The sequence below is a fragment of the Centroberyx affinis genome, unplaced genomic scaffold (genome assembly GCF_046629955.1).
Source record: "Centroberyx affinis isolate AG114_WGS23_722 - 3 ecotype Tasmania unplaced genomic scaffold, CSIRO-AGI_Caff_v1 ptg005062l_1, whole genome shotgun sequence".
Classification (NCBI taxonomy): Eukaryota; Metazoa; Chordata; class Actinopteri; order Beryciformes; family Berycidae; genus Centroberyx; species Centroberyx affinis.
Window position 1 is genome coordinate 192,467 of NW_027282497.1, and position 21,751 is coordinate 214,217.

Below are 21,751 nucleotides of genomic sequence, written 5' to 3' on the forward strand. Positions count from 1 at the left end.
AATAGTATTTTTACTCGCACTATGGCTATCCGGGCGTTTATTTGCATTGTTGCAAGTCTATACCACAAGATGGCAGCAGTGCCACACATCAAATCCAAATCACTCTGCTCTGAGTCAAATTGGAGAGAAACAGCCTGTGCATTTAGACTCAATCAATATGTGCACACCAGTCTAGGTGATGAAGGTCTGTCTGCACTTGAGCAAGTTAGTTCAGCAGTGTTGCTTTCATGGCATTGTTTTTGTTATTAAAGTTGAAAATAAAGTTGAAAACAATGATATCCCATGTTTAATGCGCAACTTTTGCTTTGACTCCATTTAACATACATTACATAATTTTAGACAGCAAATAGTCATGCACCTGCTGATTATTTCTCATGCTATAAAAGAAGTGTTTGGGTTTGAACCCTTGTGTGCGCATCATCTTGTTTTTATTGTGTAATAACTGCAGTCTGGGAATGTTGTCCAGTGCTGCCTTCGTGAGCTGTCGGACACATCGTCATTAAGCGTGTGTTCATCACCCACCGAGGTCTTAAATAGCCTTTCACTGAGAAAGTGGGATTTTTAACGATACCCGAGTTGCCGAGATGTGACGTTTAGGGGGCGGTGGACATGGAAGCCGTGTCAACAATTATTGGTTAAAGTAAGCCTATTGCATTTTGTTGTTATATGTTACTGTTTGGCATTCTGTGTAAATTATTAGCATTGTTATATGTTTCTATTTTCAGCCTTTGTTTATCTTTTAGTTGCCGCACAATGTTGTTTTTGATAAAGTAGCCTAACTAAAGCAACAATTCTGATGTGCATTTCCTCAAATTCAATCTGTTGCTGCAGCACAAAGTAGCTCCGCGCTTGGTTTCTAAAATAACACAACTGCAAAAAAAAAAAACTACTTTCGTTACAGGATTCATCTTGTTATGATCTCCGAACAAAAGCAGTTGAGTGCGCGACAAGTCGTAGCCTATTTACGACATCCCCAGTCGGAAGCAGGTCACGACGAGCACTTGAAATCAGTACAGGTCGTTCGGATCTCGCGCGTCATTCACCTGTACAGACCCGGCCCCGCCCACTTCGAACCCTATATAAACCCCTCCAAGACAGGAAGAGCTGTCAAACACCCCACTGCATCAGAACAGCCACTTAAAACAATTTCACTTTATAAATTAATGTTGTAGTCTATGGTTTCAACAGTGATTCACTGGATATAGACTGACAGACACTGCGCCACTTGAGCCATTTCACTGTTGAGGCTTCAGCGAGCCAAACCACTTCGGGCGACTCATCTGCCCTCAATGTTCCTGCAATCCGGCGGGTGTTAAGATCCATGGAAGTGGCCGGCTTCTACAACGAGGACAGCTTTGCTTTCCACAACAGAGACAGCATTATCAGTCCCATCAGCAACAGCTCATACAGGAGGCTTGACGACTCGATGACGGAGCTGGGCATCGACGAGCGGGAGAAAGCAATAGATTTCTGTGTTTACCTGGATTCAGCTCTGCACTGTCCGCAGCTGGCGGCGCCGACGCAGCAGCAGGGGGACGAATACTCCGATTTCCTGGCGGAGAACAAGATAAAGAGAGTTACAGCTTTACAAAACTACAAAAACTACCCGTTTGCGAACGAGCTGGAGTCGAGTCAGTGCGACAACTTAAGGGACCCCAGGGAGCCCTACGCGCTGGGTTACAACGAGCTGCAGGAAACCCGTGTGGACACCGTCTTCAGCCCCGAACTTCTCGGGAACCGCTACAGAGCTGCCGAAAGAGACGAAAGTAAAGAAGGCACAAAGATGGACAACGGGTCGTCTGGTTTCGACATGAGGTCCTATCTTCACTACCAGTCCACTCCCAGCGGCAGTCTCGGCAACATCTCCACCGCGTCCTCGACCTGCTCCAGCCCGCCCGGCACACCTGCCCCTTCAGGTAACAGCAGGTCGCCGTCGCACACGTCCAAGATGTCCAGCGGCAAAGCAAAGAAACGGCTGGACAAGGACAGCGATGAGTACAAGCAGAGGCGGGAGAGGAACAACCTCGCGGTGAGGAAGAGCAGGGATAAAGCCAAAATGCGCAACATGGAGACTCAACATAAAGTGCTGGAACTGGCTGCAGAGAACGATCGTTTACAAAAGCGAGTGGAGCAGCTGTCCAGGGAGCTCGCGACCCTGCGCAACCTGCTCTCTGCTACCGGGCAGTGTTAGAGACCGTGGCCACAGGCTCCACATGGCTCTGTGGGAACCGGTAGAGACTCCTCGGCTACCTGTCTAATCATTGATGGACTTGAAGCCCGGAGGTGTTACACTGAACAAGTGTTGAAAATGGTACGCTTACAGGTGAAAACAGCTACCACCAGTTTACAAGGACACTTTGAATGGGAGTGAAGAACTGAGTGCATGGATTGCGCAATCATTCATGATTCTTGACATGTCACCTTCGCTTTATTCTCAGATATTCTCAGATATCCCCTCAGTAATTTTGTGTATGCAGTATTTGTGTGCAGGTTTTACATACATATGAGTGAATTTATATTTCCTTATCTGGAGCAATGGTTGTCAAGGGAAGAGTTGTACTGCAGTGAAATGATGCAACTCTTTGTAACAGTATTGGCAATGAATGAAATAAGTCTTAATTATTTAATATTAAAGGTGAAATGCTTTAATTGTACTTGATATTTTATTGAATTAAACAGATTTCTACTTTGTTTTTATCAATTTCACTTGTATTTTCTTCTTTTCTGCCCTTTCAAAGCAGGAGCATGCAAAGACTGACTGGGGTGTTATATTATGCTTGCCTTAGGTCTTCACACACATGATTTCAGTCAGACTGCATACTATATCATGTCTCTCAGCTGCAAGATATTGTGGATACAAAACTAGCCTAACAATACGCCTAAATTGCAATGTCTTATTTCAGACCCGTATGCCAAAATAACAAATTTGTAAGCCCTTATTCCAGGCTGCTGATTTGGATACTGCGAATGATTCAGTCATAGTCTTGTCAGAATAATCTCCAGTATAAAGTCTTGCCACATTGAAGGAATGTGGTGGTTCTGTTTTGACATGGAGTGAATTTCTTCAATCCAGTCATGACTAGTAAGGCTACAGATGTTTTAATAATGCTTCTTATTAGGGGATTGTCATCATCCCATGATGCACTTCCAATTCCTCTATCCACAAAACAAGATAGGGCACCCAGTGGTTTCAACAGCACAATTATAGTGTTATACACCTCAGATATTAAATAGCCTATGATCACAAATAAAAACGTAGAACATAATGATGTCTGAAATAGCATTTGTCATAAAATACAGTAGATAGGTGAGGTGATCACTCAAAATCGTTATGTTTGTAGCAATTAGCATTGACTAACTGACCAAAACTAGGTGAGAAACAGGCGCCGACTCTCCACACTGAGGTGTAACATAACCGAGGAAATTCTTTATACTGACGTTACCATAGGCTGCAAACCTATCTTTACCTCATTGGTTCTGAGAATGTGATACAAAAGAGCACTGATCCTGAATTACAATGACCAATTTATGCTGAAAATGATATTGCTTAGAGCAGCAGAAAGACACAGCCAAACTGCATGCAGCACAGAATTGTTAGCTTTATCTTTAGCACACAGCTCTGTCAACAGTCTGGTGGGTCCACTGGCCCAGAAAAGGGTTCAAGGTTGCATAAAAATTAATCAGCAACTAACCTCACACCACCTTAGGTCACGCTATAACAGCTAGGAACTGGGAGTCAATGAAGCTGACTGATATGGATAATCCCAAGCAAACCCTGTTTAAACCTGACATGGAAAACACTCAGTTGAGAATGTAGAAGTTGAAATGGGAGTGACAAGATAGATTACACCAGACAAGACTGATTAGCTGACAGCTGCTTATAGTGGAATTCACCAAAGCTTATCACTACATATGTGTAGTTTATTAAACTTGTATGATGCCGAAGCTAAAAACTCAGAGTAGATGAGGAGAGGAACAGGATCGAAGCAGCCAAGTGGAGGCAAGGTGTGATCTGTAGGTGATCCATGACAATTCAGGGTGGAGAATCTTTTTCAACTCTCACTTCAAACAATAAAGAGGAAAAACCTCTTCTGCCCGTTTTTCAGGAGAGGGCACATTTACTAGGCTGGCACTTTGAGAGTCATATTATATTACCTGAAATAGAGCAAACTATAGTAGAAACGGTGTCACTCCTGTTTCCTGCTGTGAGAGTTGACATTTTGAACACAGTGGATTTCTCAACACCTCCAATGATGAACAGCTTAGCTTTGTGCTATTGTGCAATATCCTCCTTTTCCAGCACATCACTTCTTTAAGAATGCTACGCCCACTACTAAATAAGTCAAAATATTCTTACACTCCTTATACACGACAATAGTTTCGGTAGTTATGGCTTGGCACTAGGCCTATGTAACTGGTTGCAAAACAGCACAAATGAAAATCCAAACTTTAAACAGGACCCAATCACTACAACAAAGATTTTGTCAAATCATTCATGTAACTCCGAAATATGTTATTGTTGTGATTTTGCGTAACAGCCATGGAAACAGCGGTGCCCTCGTCGCTCTCCGTCTTGGCACGGAGGGGTTCAAACATTCTAAACATTCTTTCTTAGATGACCCCTTGTTCCCTAACGCAGGCCCACAGAGTCTTTCCTCACTCCTGGCTCACACACTGACAGGAGTGAGGGAATTTCCCACACAGGATGACCTCTTTTTCTGGAAAGTTTAGCCCAACCCCCCTTTCAGATTTTACCGTCAATGGGCAGTGTCTGTCCGTAAGCTCCATGTTGCATCATACCCCCCTCCAGGACAACTGCCCTCCTCAAAACTCCTCTGATAAAGCAATACAAACAGAGCACACACACACACACACACACACACACACACACACACACACACACACACACACACACACACAACACACACACACCTGCCATTCTAATGTCCACGCTGTACCAATTTTGAAATGGAAGAATTTTTTTTGCCTATGAGTCACTTTTAGATTTCATGACACATGTTCTTAGTTGCTTTTGGCGCTTCCACTGTTCAAAACAGTGTTTTTACAAAGTGATAAGAGTAATAGGAGTTCAGTATCACATTGTATTGCCTCAATGAATCAAATAAGCTTGATGCTCTAAACAATTTGTCAAATCAAATACATAACCTGCTATTTTTTATTCATTTGGTATGAATAATACCAAATGAATAAAACATTTAGCTTTTTCCATGTTTTCTGGCCTGTTTAGTTTGACACAGTGTCATAACTGATGGAAACACATACACAATATTTATGCTGTTTTGCATCAAAAAGGAAAAATAATAATATATTAAATGAGGTACCCAAAGAAAGTTTTACATCATAAATGACACTAACAGGCCAATTGCCAAACAAAAGTGTATTACGGTAAACTGAGGGAAATGACACCATGAACATTGGGCAAAAAGGATGGGAAGGATTTTTTATGGCATCTTCACAGATTAAGGAATGCAATACAATAGGTATGACAGGTGTTCAAAATAATATACTTTATACTTAAAACATTTCAGTACAAACACTTAACTGTTGACCTCAAACCACATTGCAAAGTCACTCTGAACATGACCTAGCTGTGACAATGGCTTCATAAGATCTGAAAGATACATTTTATCATCAAGCACTTACAAAACACAAAACAGCACACAACACTAATAACAGAATAATTACAATTTTCTGCAAAAACAGATAAATCTTCACGGTTACAATTACTTTTGACACAGTTGATCATAAAATCTTAACTGATCGTCTTAGAGAGATTTTTTGAATGACATTTGGTTTATGTCCTATCTCTCAGACAGACAGCTGTCTGTTGGCTTGGGTGAATCTACATAGTCCTCCTCAGCACAATAAAGCTGTGGGGTACCACAAGGTTCCACTCTGGGTCCTGTTTCAGTTTCTATATGCTGCCACTTAGTCATATCCTTCACAGATACAATATTTATTACCAGGCGCCAAGGAGGTTATGTTTTCGGTGCCCTTTGTCTGTTTGTTTGTCTGTTAGCAGGATTACGGAAAAACTACTGGCCCGATTTTCATGAAACTTCGTGGAAGGGTGTAGCATGGGCCATGGAAGAACCCAATAAATTTTGGAGCGGATCCGGATCCGACTCACAAACAAGCAATAATAGCATGAACCTTGGTGGAGGTCTGTGCTCTCTGAGTGCCCTTTTAGTTTTCATTATTTTGCTGATGATAAACAGCTGTATCTGCCTGTAAAACCTAGTGATACAAGCAACCTTGATTCCCTAGCAGGTTGTTTTGCTGATATTAAATGTTGGATGTCTCAAAACATTCCTCAGCTAAAACATGATAAAACTGAGGTGTTTATTTTTGGCCCACCAAACGATACTCCTACAATTCTTGATTACCTTGGTAACTTGGCAACCAATGTCAAACTGAGTGCCAGACATTTGGAGTCATTTTAGACTCTGGTCTGAATTTTGAGAAACAAGTACAAAGAGCTGTTTAATCTTGTTTCTTCCAGTAAATGATTATCTCTAAAATTAGGTCATTTTTGTCCTCTTGGGAGTGCAGCAGTCAACACAAGATTAAATTAAAACTTTAATTTCATCTCGTATTGACTACTGCACTCCCTGTATTCTGGTCTCAGTTGAAAAACTCTTTCTCGTCTGCAGCTTGTCCAGAATACTGCAGATGGGCTTTTATCCAGAACTTAAAGAGGAGATCATAACCTTTATTCTACATTGGCTTACATTGGCTTCCAGTTGATTTAATCTGATTTGGGACATTTCATACATACTTACATGGTTCTTTACAGCACCATTAAGATTTTATCTAGAACCATTTGAGCATGATGCTGTAGAGAACCTTTCCAGTAGAACCTTTATGGTTCTACTATGATACAAGCCTAAAGAACCTCTTTCTGGTTCTACATGGAACCCTTTTAGTTCAGAGTTTAAGATTTTATTGATTACTTTCAAAGCAATAAATGATCTACCGACAAAATTTGCTTTTAACTGCTAACATTAGAATTTAGCTTTTTCAATCTTTGATTCTGCGATTGCTCGCGTTTGCTCTAGTTCTTTTTTTCTGTTTTATTCTATGTAAAGCACTTTGTGACTTTGTTTCAAACAGTGCTACACAACTAAAGTTTATCATTATGATTATTAATTACAGTTCCTCCTACAAGTGAAAGGAACACTGGACATCCGGAACATGGGGTGTAACGGGAACCCAGACCGCCTGAGCTACCGTAAAGGGACCAGAAGATGATCTGTCTTGAAGTGAACCCAGATTTCAACATCTTTATCCACTTCTCCTATTTCGCTGTAGATGACTGCGAAGAGGCATCGCTGACGTGCAAAAGTGACTTGTGGTCACTACACAGCAAGTATCATTGCCCAGGTCTTGTGTAACATTAGGCCACCCAGCGTCTTGCAAAACGAGCGTTGACTTATTAGAACAACACACACGGGTGTCAAGAGTTTACTTCAGTAAGCTTACAGTATGCAAAGGTTTAACGGATGCTTCACATACAGAGACCAACAGGTGTTTCCTTGCATACTAAAGTAATACACCGCATTGATATATCATTAAAGCATTCATTCATTGATATGTGAATAATATAAATCCCACTTCCACTAGGGTTTCAGCAACTTTTATGAAGCTAGTTAATTGTAGCTCTATGCAAAAGGTTGAGGGTGCTTAGGATACTTCCTCTCGTATTAAAATGGCTAAAAATGTGGTAATACAAATTCCAAAAGAGGCCTCTGTGAATGACCATTTGAAAAGCTTGTACAAAGTAATTGATCAAAATTATGGTAGTTTTTGAACAACTGGAGAGAGAGAACTCGAGAGATATTGAATGATGAACTTCACTCATCCTTTCAGAAGTTGTCTTCAGGCTGCAGGCTGAAGGCCCCACTGGCCAAGAAAAATGGCTACAAACACTCATTTGTGCCCTCTGCTGTGGCCATTCTTAATAATGGGCTACTTAAGGCTTCCCCTCTCTATTACTGATCTTAAACTGACACACACACTGCTTATCATTTATTATGCATATATTATCTATTTATTTATTGTTGATATTGTGTTGATGTTTTTATACTTGATGTTTTTATACTTGTTTTTAATAGTACCATGTAGGCAGGTGCACACAGAGACATAGACCTCAATAATGTCATGTGTGGAGTACTTTTGAAGAACTCTATAAAAATGAAGATGTCCAACTACTATCTCTTTTGAGGCACCAAAGTTTCAATCAATATAGAAAGTTTAGCTCATTGCCCTGTTCCTCAAAACTTTCCTTTAAAACTTCCTAGATTACCAGATACACTAACTTAGGGTCACATAAACTAAGGTCCTGTTTTCTTTTGACAATGGGGACTCAAAGACTGCAAATAATGGAAGTGAAAATTTCTTTTACTGTATTGCACATGTTGAAATTAAAGAAATAGTTGCAAGAATTGCGTCTGTGCAAACATTAGAGCACTAAAAGAGTAATAGAGTGCACTTTCAGTTCATTGTACATTATACATGGACTGGACTGGACACATCCGATCAAGTATAGAGATAAAAGACGTACTTTAATAGAATAAACTCTGCAAGAAGTGGAAACTGTTACTGGTATTGCAGCTATCAATGGATTCGTCATTCTATCTCTTTATCATTCAGCTTTGCATCTATTCATACATCATACACACATACATATAGTGTGTGAAGAAAGTTTGTTTACTAGTGTTATTTGTAAGCACTAGTGGGTAGACTTGTTTTTTGAGTCATGACAGGATGATTTTCCATCCGTAAATCTCACCCTTCAAGAATATGTCTCTATACTCTTTATCAATACACTTATAAAATCTTGGATAGGAGCTTTAAATAGAAGCAGTAGTGATCCGTGGGGTTTGACATGTACAGATTACTCAACAGGAAACAGGGTGTGTTGACTGGTGGCAGACTTGAAAACATTCACCACCCACACCAGCTAAGATATGTGGCCATCCTCACGTTCACATCAACCATGGCACCTTTCACCTCAATTCCATCAGTTGGTGCTCCAAACACACAACCATCTCGACAGTGATCTGCCATCAAGGCAATGATGCAATGATCTGTATATCAGGAAACTCAAAAATATAATCGCACATCAAATGTTACAGCCACACTGCAGCTTTTGGACAGTTGCTATGAAGACAACATCAACACTAACCAAAGGAACACTTTTGACATCTGTGGTGAGGCAGAGAGGTCAGCGAGCTTTGTTTACATGTGGACCCTATGTCTGTGTCGACGTCATCAGTCCTCGCTGCGTTCAGCAAGAGGAAGGATGCGGCAGCTTTGTAGCGCAGCAGGGGGAAACACCAGCGCCAGCCTCTCTGTATTTACGCTATGACCTACATGGATGAAGTGAGCGTGATGACAGCCGTACGACATGTCACGTCTATGGCTGTGCTTGACACTTCTGTCCACAACAGTCGCCAGGCACAGGAACAGGAACAGGAACAGCAACTGCTCTCGGTCGAGTGTCATAACAACCGTCACCAAAGAGATCAACCTCTTGGTGTGTGGCTGCGGTTTCAGGAGAGCAACAACACAGTGCTTTTCCATTTGAGTGAAAAACACAAACAAACACAACTGCTCAGTACAAACACTCATATTCTTAAGATATTGTATATCACCAGTAACAAATGAAAATAGTAGATTCAAGTGGATCAATACTGAAAGCTGACCCAGTCTCACTCAGTCTTCACAACCCTATCTAGGTTGTGAAATCATAAGGTCATGAGGAAACATGGTAAACATCACAATGCATTCACACCTCCCGCTATCAATTTCCCATTGTATGGTGTGTGGGGTGACTCAGGCCCAGAGTGCAGAGTCATACTTTTGGAAAAATCTCTCTCTCTCTCTCTCTCTCCTCATGGTTTCACATTCAGGAATTTCCTGATCCCTGCTTGGCTCACTGTGAAAATGATCCGCAGTCTGCAAATGAGACTTCCAGCCAAAGGTCGTCCCACCCGCCCTTAAAGCTGGCTGGCTATTGGGAAGTTCCAGGTTAATAACAAAACTGAGGACACACACTGGGAGAGTCAGCAGGGATTTTGACGACTTCTGACTGTCTGATTGACAACATTGTGTGAAATTAGACTAAGTAAGTAAGTAGGCTAGTCTAGTCACTAATAGGCTAATCAGTAGTGAATTTCAGTTTTGGTTCTTATCACTTTTTCAGACCTGTCATCTTTCCCTAAAGCCATCACACAAATTAATTTTGATCATAATTGTTACATTTCTGAGTTACCACTACTATTGTACTGACCATAGCAAATTGTCAGTACAGTAGTGGTAATATATTAAACTCACAAACACACAGTACAGTGTGTACCCAGATGTGTTGATTATCGGTTGCGAAATCTCTAAACCCCTGCTTAAGGAACACAAAATGAAAATTTGCATCAGCATGAAGAACACTGATGAGTCATGACAACAATGTCAGATCAGATAACACTTTGTTTCAATAGAACTATGCCTTTAAGATCACTTCCTGCGCTGGCCACACCTTGATAGTAGTTTTCCCAATGTAGATGAGTGCAGCTTGTTCCATCTTGCCGACCGGCTGACGTCAAGAAGCCGCTCGTGGTTGGGAGTGCTATTACTCACTGTTTAAGTTGCATTCCTGTGCAGCGTGTACCAGTGCCTCCTTCTTATTTCCCAAACAGGAAGTTCTAGCCAGGACGGTTGCCAAATCATTTACACTATACCAGCGGCAACACAGTTTACTCTTTTAAAGGCCTGAGAGTGTGAACCAACGTCTGTGTCTCCACACAAGCTTGCTTCCTCAATATGGACTGACCATAACTGCTACGGTCCTTATAGTAAAATGAACCAAAGGTCATTTGTGGCTCTTTCATAATGCAAACAGCTTGGAGACAAGTGAAGAAAACAGTTCTCATTAAGCTTAAAAATGTATACTTTGAAACTACATTGTACTACATTGAAAACTTTGTATTTCAGTGTAGTACAAGCCTGACTGTAGTGCTAAAAGGAACTCAATGTGTTTTCACAACAAACTATTAAGAAACAAACTGATTTTACATCTGTAATGTCTGTGGTCAAGATATGAGAATTCAAAGTCCAGTTTATGAAAACATTCTTCTTATTCTTATTCTTAAACATGGGGGCGATTAGATATTATTTCAACTACATTATTGTATTAAAGGGGGGAATATGTTTGGCAAGTAGTATAATGATTTCTCTAGAAATGTGAAAGAAGGGCATGTTCTACCACTAGAGGAATACTCCTGACAGTTAACTGTAAATAAAAGAGTGATAATTGATGAACAAACCCAGGTGCAGTAGAGAAAACAGGAAGTGTGGGCTGCAAGAAAAGGCCAAAGCACTAAAGTCACTGATCAAAGCAAAGGAACCAGAGTCTTACAGAGTCCCACAGAGCCACCTTGTGGTGCTTTTAAAAGACTTGACTCAGTCCTTCAAATGGCACAGAAGTAATGTTATTCACAATATTAAATACACTGACTGGCCCATAATAATGGAGGGATACTGGATAGGACTCTAACCGAGGTGGAAGATCATTTTGGATGGATATTTATGATTATTCTGATTATTTATGAGTCTTCAGGTGGGGCTGCCCTGCTTACAATACACATTTCATCCCTTGTTTACAGCATTTTGTAACTTGGTTGAAAAACATGCTATAGAATTATTACTGTTATTATTATTATGACCAGTAGTAGTTTTATTTATGTATTTACATACTTAATTACTTTTTTATATTGTTCCAAATTACATTTTCAAGACATCAGGACATGATTAGATTAAGGCTACCATACAACATGGCCCTACATTAGTAGAAAACAGTGGATGCAACAGAACAGATTAAAATAATTCTATTATTCAATAAACAGAATTGGGACCTTACCTTTACATTTATTTACAGAGAATGGCCTCCCTGGTTTCATTGTCTATTCACTGTAATAACCCATTACAATCCATAAATATCCCTATTTGTAGTATTCCTGTGGTGTTGCATGTATTTTCTGTCATAAACCTTGATCATTGGCTGTGGCCTGTCGATTACAAACATCTTTTGTTTGATAAGCAACTTGTTTGCCTATAAAGGTAGACATGTGAAATACTGTGAGAGGAGAAGCTACTTTAAGGGGTTAAATATCAAGTCTCCTGCTCTGATGTCACTACGTTTTTTTTAAATCCCCCCACAGTGCAAAATGTTGAAATCTCAACCTCCACTCGTGCCAGTTCACAGGAAAACAACCCCAGAAACACTGTGTATGCACGGCACATGTGGAATGGACGAGGAGGACCGTATGACAGCAGTGATGGAGGCTGCCATCTTTATGCACCTGGTATATTGGCATGGAGGTGATGCAAGTGCACAAGGTCATGGACTTGGGCTCTGTTCCACCAAGCAGTGCATGCTCTTTAGAAATGCAGGGTCATCAGAAAAGTGTGTATCTGTGAAGGACTGTGAAGGACAGGCAAAACAAATCAAATAATAGGTAACCACAGTCAAATGACAGCCAAAATCAGCTGCATTTATGGCAATGTTCCACATTGTTAGGAATTATGTGCAATATAATAGGAATAGATGACCAAGAATCTGTTGAAAATGGTGCAACAAGCCTGTGTAATCATCTAGAACAATTTGTTTTGCATACTGTAAGAAGTTATCTAGTGTGGGTGTGAGCTCTAATTCAGCTGTTGGTCCTAAGCAAGCTAACTGCAGCACAGACAGTTGGGTTTGCAGGTTTGAGCCTCAGCTTAGCGAATACTGTTCACAACCAGACCAGCTGTCCAGGTCCTGAGCCCAGCTGGGCCAGAGGGCTCATATAGATTAATGAATTACAACGCAATTATTCATGAGTAAGGCCCCTAATGTTTTGTCCCACCTTCGGGAGATACTTGAAGCAGCTGTTCTCTTTGAATTACCCAAATTACACTGAATATTGGTCCCATTTTACAAAGCTGTTTGCAACACCACTGATCCTGGGCCAGACTGAATGTGGAACCTGGGGCAGGACCATGACATGGCTCTGTTAGTCTGCTGTTCACTTCAGCCCAATAGTGTTTAGTGTTGTGTGTTGTGCAATGTCAGGCCTAGACATGGATTTGCTTTTAGCTGATTCAATTACCTGAATGAAGTGCTGACATGTATACATATTTTTGCCTTGGAACAAATAATTGCTTTTCATTCGGTCTTTTTCCAGCAATGTTCTCAAATCTGCTTCATACCCATTAAAGCTCAGCTGTGTGAATACCTCTGATTCACTTCATATAGTTGAGTTTTCACTGTGTTGAATGTTACATATGATAGCTGTGCCCCATCATAAGGCACATCAGCCCTTTTCATTTCTACTGGAGTCCTAACAATGAGATGAAAACACGTTGATGTGTGACATTTTATTACCACCGTCATTGTTCAGAATTAAGACTGAGAATGGAGTTGATGGACATAAATCTGTTCCAAAAACCAGAACAAATCAACAGTAGACTTTTTTTTATTAAAAAAGGAAAACAATGAATGTAAATAAAAATACATGTTTTCGAGCTCAGCATAAGTATAGAAAAACAGGAAAACCTGGTGCAATGGCTGCCCAGGTGCTGAGATTTAATCCCTTGCTGAAGCAGAACAAAATAACTCAGCACACTGAAACCTGATTTGAAAAAAAAATATATCTATAAGGGTGTGTCCATGGACAGGACATTTATACATTCTAGAGAAAGGTACAGCTGTGGGACTCAAGCACTGTACTTTTTTGAGTCACAAAGGTAAACTGAATGCTAGCAGCTGAACTAATCTCTTCTTAGGACAAACGTGTTGATTCACAACTGCAGCATGCTAAAAAGTTAAAAGTAATCATACAAAACAATATTGCCAGCTCAGGGCCACGCCATGACAAAACGGATCATCACTACAGTGTATTATTTCATCCCTGTGCTGGTGTTTGATTTTTGGTTTGTTCAAAATCCCTGGCTGCCTGTTCAGACAGGCAGGATGGTTTAGCATTCAGAGGTTGGTAACTTAAAGGGTGACATACTAGTAAGTATCTGTATTGCTGGCGAACAGAGTGGGGCGTTAGCTATTTTGTGTCTCCATCGGTTAAGCTGGCATTCTTGTGCGTAAACGCGGCTCCCTGTGTTCAGACTGAAACACATTAAACCACAACGCGCATCAGGCGCACTCAGGTGTTACGCATTCGCTTCTCTCAGCACGAAAAGCCTCTGCACATCTCATCCATTATGGTGACTCTGAAAAGTTGCTCTCCCTGAATGATTCTAATAATGAAGCAACTCCTTAAGAGCCAAATTGTAGAAAAAGTTAAGATTATGCTGATGCCAATTTTTGAGAATGCCAGGCGGAGGGAGAATGAGACGCCTCACACCGAGTCAAACAGAACAGCTCGAGACGTGCAGCGAATGCACCGTTTCTATTCAAAACTTACTGTACCGACAAGCAGGCTGTTCTGTGTAACCGTCGAGCTACCAGGGCAAGAATAAGCATGGGGATCAATTACCAGGAGGCACCCTAGATTACATCTCACATTTGACGTAAATGTTATTATATTAGCTTGAATATTTCTCACTAAGTAGATTTAACTCAAGCATCAGTAGAAAGCTCCAACAACTACCACTCGCACAAATTTACACGCACACACACACACTCTCACTCAACCAGCACGCCTCCAGCAGCCCTACATGGGCCGCTAGTGGAGACAGTTAAGATGTCAATGCCCCCCCTGCATGCATCCCTCATCTAGTGGGGACAGGGTTGCTTCCCTCTAGCTTCCACACACTTCACCTTACATTTGGGTTTAATACTGACCCATCTACAGGAGAACAAAAAAGAAAAAAAGTTTGGTATCTCCCTTATTGGTATGCCTTTAGACAGGCAGGTCAGAAATCTGGCTCTGTGATTTCTGATCCATCTGTGTAAGGAAAAACAAAGATTTGTGGAAAAAAAAAAAGTGAAAGCCTACTGGACACATTGGTAAAGGCTGAAATGGAAGAACACTTACGAGTGTCATTTGGTAAATGAAGAGAGGGCACACATGTAAAAATGGGCTGACAGACCATTCAGCCTGGTTCACAGAGTGGTTCACAGAACACAGGAGCTACAACATACCCTTTCCTCTACGGACTGCTATAAAGGGAAACACGTGTGGACTCTGGTATTTTTAAGTCGGCACATGTTTTTGGGATGTGACACCTGAAAAATTGAAGCCCTGAGCATCCAAACTGACAGTTTGAAGGGGAGTTACGGTGGGTAAGAGGGAAACAGCAGCCCCTTATTCCCAACCAGCCGTCCCTTTGCACTGCATTTGTAAATTAAACGAGTGAACCTGAATCCGCTGAAGTCCAAATAATCCACTCGCTCGCAGAGTAAACCGAGAGTCAAAGAAGGCCGGCCAGACCGGCCTAATTCACTCTGCAAAAACAGTGAAAAGAAAGGGAGGAACAGAAGGAGGAGGAAGGAAAGACATCAGTGGAAACAGGCTCGATAACAGACATAAGCACCGAGAGCCAGTGCCGTGCACAGGCACACATTGGCTAGTAGAGGGGACCAAGACCCGGGTGCAGGGCGGCTTTCCTCTGGCTGCTCCGCTGCCTGGGTGAACTCCAGCTCTTCTGCCTCGTGCTGCTGCTGCTGGGATTTAGTCAGAGCTTTGGAGGTCTGATCTTGGATTCCCGTCTGGAAATCCGGCTGATCAGCAGACTCAGCGGGAGGCTGGGGGGCAGCAATATTCCTCCTTCGCAAATCGGGCTCTTGTGAGGACCTGAATGAGGAAACATTGTGAGAAGAGTGATATAGCGGTCGGGAGATCATCATGCAGATAAGGACACTTTTCTGAAAACTAAGAATGGTTATGTCCCTTTTAGAAAGACTTTAAATTAGCTGTTCTGGACAGAAGACAGAAAAAGTCTTTCAAATAGATGACTTGGATGCTTACCCCAGAGTGTGGATGTCATTCTGTCGGATGATCTCGTCATTTTCTGGAAAGAAGGATGGCTCAACTTTGCCATTGTGAGGATCTCTGGCAGGGGGCGGAGGAGGAGGAGGTGTGAACTCTGGAGGAACATCTTCTTCGTTCGAGAGCTCTTTCCAGGATTCCTGGACAGAAACATGTAAAATCCCTTTGAGTACTTGCAAAATACATTTCTTGAAATTCATACAGTGAGAAGGACAAGCTGTTTGTGCATATGCATATGCATTTTCTTAATCTGACAAAAAAAAATTGGATATACCATGGAAAACGTGGCGTTTGTGTTAAAAACCACCAAAAGAAAGAACAGAAGACAGAGAATGGACTTGCCTGCAGAGATGTGTCTCCCATGATGCACTTTGCACCTTCAATGACAGCGAGGTAGGAAAAGCGAAGTTGATCTGCAGTCTGAATCAAGCCCATACGATAACGTCGCATCTCCAGCAGCACGTCACGAATACGCACAGATGACGGGTCCTTGCGAATGGACATCTAAATATAATCGAAAAAAGACATGCGGTAGATAAGTGCAAGGTTAGAGTTTAAAATACCTGATGAAATGGAACTGTATCAAATATCAACCCCTAAATATCACTGAAGCCTTGTGCTCCTTATTATTGGCTGTTTGTAATGTTGATGATCAACAAATTTAGGATTATTCTACTATTTCACTCAGTTGCTTTAGATAACCATGAGCTAATTTAACAGGTTAACTCCATATTAACATCATGATTTCTCAATAGCAGAGCTGGGTACAAACCAGTAAGAGGCAGGTGTCGACAAGACAAAAGGTCCCGGAGCGTCCGATGCCGGCACTGCAGTGCACCACCACGGGTCCCTGGTCCGAATTGAGACAACCTGATTCTCGCACCTTGAACAGGAAGTTAAGGAAGGAGGCAGGAGACTCTGGTACCCCAAAGTCAGGCCAGGTGGTGTAGTGAAAATGTAAAATCTCCCGAGTTTCATGAGTCTGTAGAGGGACATTGGGGGGGAAGCAGATCCAGCCATACAACAAGTGAGTTAAAGGACCAAAGAAGAGACCAGGACCCATATGCATTAAGTATCACAGTTTTTCTCTTAAGTCATTATGAAGTTTAATAAGTCATTTGACCTGGCCAGCGATCCTAGATCAGTACTCATAGGTTTAACATATACATGCCCAAAAAATAGCTAAAACTAGAGAGAAAACTTACAGACAGATTTTCCAGCTCCAGCTGACGGACTGTGTAGTAAGACTTGATGTCTTCTGAAACGAGGGTAAGCTTGAAATTGGTGTCTTCAAAGATAGCATCTTTCTCCTCTCTGTGGGGCCAATACTGGGCACATTTCACCTAAAAACAAATTCAGTTGTATTTTACATTTGAGGGCCAGAAGAAAGCAGTAATGATATTGGGGCAAACAGTTACTGGGGCTATGTCACTTATAAATAATTTCCACTGAGAAGAAAGAAACCACTGCTTACAGATCCTTTCTCTATGACTCGGTTCAGCATCACCACACCACGGGTCCGCTGCTCCCACACCATCTCCCAGAAGTGGCCACATGTATTAGGAAGGGGTCCCTGAAAAGACAAAGGGGACAGATGTGGTATTAGAACAGCCGAGTGTATTCCCAGTAGGCCTGAATGAAACCATCATGTCGTCCTATTTATAGATCTGGCCAAGGCTTTTGATACTGCTGACCAAACAAAGATTGCTTAGTGTAGGACTCTCAACGCAAGAGGAAGGATGGTTTGTAAACTTCCTGATAGATTCCAGCGAACTCAACTTGATGGTTTAACTTCAGCAATGTTATCCATCAGTATCAAAAAGTGTCAAATGCTAATCATCTACTGTTGGGCTGCTAACCTTGTTGAAGCCTTTAAAAATGTCCAAACTGCTTTTAAGAGAGCACAAGCTACCTTGTGTCATTTGAAACTTCAATGCTGAGAGAACAAAACTTATGTTGTTTTTAAAAAAAAAGTGAGTTGAATCTTTACGTAATAGGAATTAATCTAATTTATGATTACTTCTCCTTCAGGCCACATATTCAGCACCTTGCTAAGAAATTACAAGGGAGATTGGGATTTTAGTTTAGGAACAAGTCCTGTTTTTCTTTCACATCTCGAAAAACACTGGACGCCGCCACTTTCATGGCAGTAATTGATTATGGAGATGTTCTATAGTCACATGTCTTCATGCCTTGGACACTGTGTATCATGGACCATTGAAGTTTACTACTGACTGTAAAGCGCTCAGTCATCATTATATCTTGTATGTTCAGGCTGACTGGTCTGCCCTGTCCACTCGTACACTTAGATTTCTGCAAAACTTGGTAGAAATTACCGTTCACGGTCTCGGGAATTGTTTATGTTATCTGTCCCAAAAGGTGTTATCTGTCCCAAAAGCCAGAACTGAATTAGGCAAAAGAGCCTTGACGTACTCTGCTCAAATTTTTTAGAAAGATTTAAAGCTGAAGAAGCTGTCTGTCTTGGTGAGTTTAAACTGATAATGAAGGATCTTGTGGCTGAGCTACTTTTGCTTTGTTTAGTGAAGGTTAAAATAGATTTGGCCCACGAGCGTTCTGGTTCGATACGGGACCATTGTCTTTTGAAGCGCTCATGTAGTTCTCTCTTTTTTTCTTTTTTTGATTGTACTTTGGTTTTATTCACTATTTTACCTTGGTCTTCCTTTTATGTAACTTTGACTGTATTCTGACTTCATACATTGCTGCATGTTGTTGCTCAAAAACTTTTATGTTTGTCTTGATGCTGCTTTCTTTGCCAGGTCTCCATGGAAAAAGAGACTAAACTGGTTAAATAAAAAAATAAAACAAAATTCACTAGCGTCATTACTATGATCCTGGATAGTTCAGTCCAATCTGCAAACACCATGCATCAGTGCCATCACCTGGCACTGTCTGGAGCCACTCCTCTAATAATATAAACAACACATTGCGACAGTAGCTAGGTTTATTTTTTTTACAGATATGGGAACACTTTCAAGTTCACTGCTATGGAAATTTTTGTGTAAGAATCATAGACTGTAAAAAAAATGAATAACTCAACCACGTCCACAAGTCATCAGCCGCACATTCAGTGTCACTGAGCCAGAAGGTGATTCTTGATGATGTTACAGATTACAGGTGTGGTTCTCTAGCTTCGCTGTCCATGATAACAAACATTAACTGAAATGTCTACGATCATAGGAATCACACATGTGAATTCTGTGTCAGGGACGATTATCCCCTGCGGTCTTTTGGGTTATGGCGAGGGAAAGACATACTCTCAGTCAGTATCATGCTGAAGGTGACATCACTGCATCTCCAGGAGCGTGTCTTGTCCTCCTCAAAGCCTTTTGCTGAGCACTCACCTGAGTAAGGATGTAGCTCCTCTGCGCCTCCTCCACAGATATTAGGCTGGCATTAATGTAGTCATTCGTCCCCAGCTGCAGGCGGATCCTGCTGTGGTCGACTGGGGAGAAGAAAATAAGAATCATGAAAATATATTCACATGTTCGTAATATGCCACAACCCCACAGAGACCACAAATGCAATTGTCTTGAGGCCATCAGATGAGCACAGCTGCCCGGAACATGACATGTGTGTCTTTGAACAAAACACAGGTGTTGGGTTTTTGGCTTTACAAGCAAGACTGCCTGTGTCAGTTTTCTTGATATGAAGTGAAAGAACACTTCAGCTGCTGAGTCACTGGAATAAACATGTTTTGTTTCGGTTACTGATTTTCACATCAGTAAAAAAGTACATAAACTAGTTGTAACATTGGTGGGCACTATTTGCATATCCTATTTAATGTGAAAAAGAGGAAACCGCACAGTTCAGCTGTTGGACTGTGACGTTATGTAAAAAACACTGAACTACACCAACTGCTGCATGATGATTCTGACATGAAAAGACGCATCAGTCGTACAATGCGATGTGCTCAAGATGACAGCTGAACAGCAGTCACATTAAAGATAAGGCATTCATGGAGCTTCGTCTACATTTAATACGGCCATACTGATACCCTTAATAAATACATGGCAGGAAATTAACTGCTTTTAAGAATAGGACATCAAATAGGAATTAGAAGTCACATTTTTCACTATGTCACTCCATCGCAATGATGCAGGGGTTAGCCTATTGTGTAATAGCACTGTGCTGTTCACAAAATAATTAATGTTTGCATCTGAGACTGAGTTGTGGGCGAATCAATTTAGCAACTGTGTTCTGGCTGGTACTACAACCATAAAGACTAAGAAGCAGAAGCATAAATTACCCTTTAAGTCACCACTGGCTGAAGTTTGATCATAAATAGGAGATTACACAGCATCAGCTATCTTAGGTGTGATATGTAACACTGTAGGAGGTGTGCTGCTTATAGTCACAGGCTGCTGTCTACCCTCCATTTAAATGTCATCACTGTAAAATAACATTTAAATAGATTGTTCTGTCCATTGCTTTGAGATGTCAAGTGTAACAAGTGTAACTTACATGGGCTAACATCTCTGTAACGGTTCCGACTTTTGTTTTCTGGTAATTTGGCGAGTTTGCAAGGCAGCTCGCTTGACTGCTGACGAATTTCCTGTAAAAAAAAAAAAAAAAAAAAAAAGACATTACATTAAAATGCTGGTGCAACATGAGAGGTACATGCCATCACATGTCATGCCCCTGTGGTTGTTACAGGCTTTAAAGCAGAATTTATATGATAAAAGGTCCCGAGGTCTCTCTGACTAGGCCCACCACTGGTAGCATTTATAAAGAATTTGGAAAGGGGGATTTTTCCTCTGGTTAAGTCTGTTGATAAACTGTAATAAACAACTGGGGAGGGGGGGTACTTTGACATAGCAAGTAGGCCTATATACAACAGTAAAATACGGTCATATACTGATACTATCAGTGATTACTGGCTATTTTGTGTATGAAGCTGTCAAAACATAATGAAAAATGGTCGGCCCGAGCTGAAAAGGCTGAAATGGACATTTTTCAAACTGTATTAATGTAAAAGCACATGCTACAAAAGTATCAAGTGATACCAGATGTATCATTTGCATCGGACTGTTATCTAGATGCGAGGCAATAACGTGATGAGATCTGCTGCTTATGAGAGCCAGGCAGACACATCAATCATCGGACTGGTCCGAGCAGGAGAACGGTCAACTAAGAGGAACCAGGCAGATAATTACAGAAATTACAGTTATGTCGGCGCGGCATAACGGATTATCTGTCCTAAATGTGCCAGTCTCAACACTCGATTTGCACCTTGATTTACCGAGAGATCCTACCTGGTAAATGGCGCTCCAACTCCCGAGTTCATCGATTTCCCGAAACTCGGCTTCCATCGCAGTCCGGCTGCCACTCCTTCACCCGATACGGTCAACTGCAGCTCCTCAACGATTAAACTATTTCTACTCCGACAGTGTCCAGCAATTGCCGACAACTGTTCCGCCACTATTCTATATTTCTAAGTACTGTAGGCGACATAGATTACCGTGTTGTCTTTCGGCCTGGTCTTACCGGAAACACGCCGCAGGCTCCTCCTACACGTTATCACGACTGTCCTTGGGTGCCTAAAAAACAACTAACTGCGTTTAAAAGATAGATGATTCCTCTTGGAGGTCTGAGGGAACGTTTGTAGGTCCTCGTCAGACCAACATATATCGCTTCATACGTACGAGATATTCACTTTACCATTCCTACAGGCGCTATGGAGGTGAGTAAACGAGGACGCGCGGAAGGCATCTTTCTTCTGGAATGAA

At 41.4% G+C, this 21,751-nt stretch overlaps 2 protein-coding genes across 2 annotated transcripts; one reads left to right on the forward strand and one right to left on the reverse strand.

Moving 5' to 3' along the window:
• The first annotated feature begins 1,100 nt into the window (after window positions 1-1,100).
• On the forward strand, window positions 1,101-2,701 carry cebpb (CCAAT enhancer binding protein beta). Its single transcript, XM_071545848.1, has one exon. The coding sequence runs from the start codon at window positions 1,322-1,324 to the stop codon at window positions 2,189-2,191; it is 870 nt and encodes a 289-aa protein (XP_071401949.1). The 5' UTR covers window positions 1,101-1,321; the 3' UTR covers window positions 2,192-2,701.
• A 10,813-nt stretch (window positions 2,702-13,514) lies between these two features.
• ptpn1 (protein tyrosine phosphatase non-receptor type 1) lies at window positions 13,515-21,713 on the reverse strand. Its single transcript, XM_071545824.1, has 9 exons — window positions 21,278-21,713; window positions 20,487-20,577; window positions 19,367-19,467; window positions 17,479-17,577; window positions 17,210-17,347; window positions 16,777-16,986; window positions 16,347-16,508; window positions 15,984-16,144; window positions 13,515-15,809 (listed from the first exon to the last, which is right to left on the reverse strand). Exons 1-9 carry the CDS (start codon window positions 21,332-21,334, stop codon window positions 15,515-15,517), a joined length of 1,314 nt encoding a protein of 437 aa, XP_071401925.1. The 5' UTR covers window positions 21,335-21,713; the 3' UTR covers window positions 13,515-15,514.
• Between the last annotated feature and the right edge of the window lie 38 nt (window positions 21,714-21,751).

Coding starts and splice junctions, on each gene's coding strand:
- cebpb (XM_071545848.1), top strand. CDS start 1,322: ATGGAAGTGGCCGGCTTCTACAACGAGGACAGCTTTGCTTTCCACAAC.
- ptpn1 (XM_071545824.1), bottom strand. CDS start 21,334: ATGGAAGCCGAGTTTCGGGAAATCGATGAACTCGGGAGTTGGAGCGCC. Junction 17,348..17,478: donor GAGTCATAGAGAAAGGATCT/GTAAGCAGTGGT, acceptor ATTTGTTTTTAG/GTGAAATGTGCCCAGTATTG. Junction 15,810..15,983: donor AATGACATCCACACTCTGGG/GTAAGCATCCAA, acceptor TTCCTCATTCAG/GTCCTCACAAGAGCCCGATT.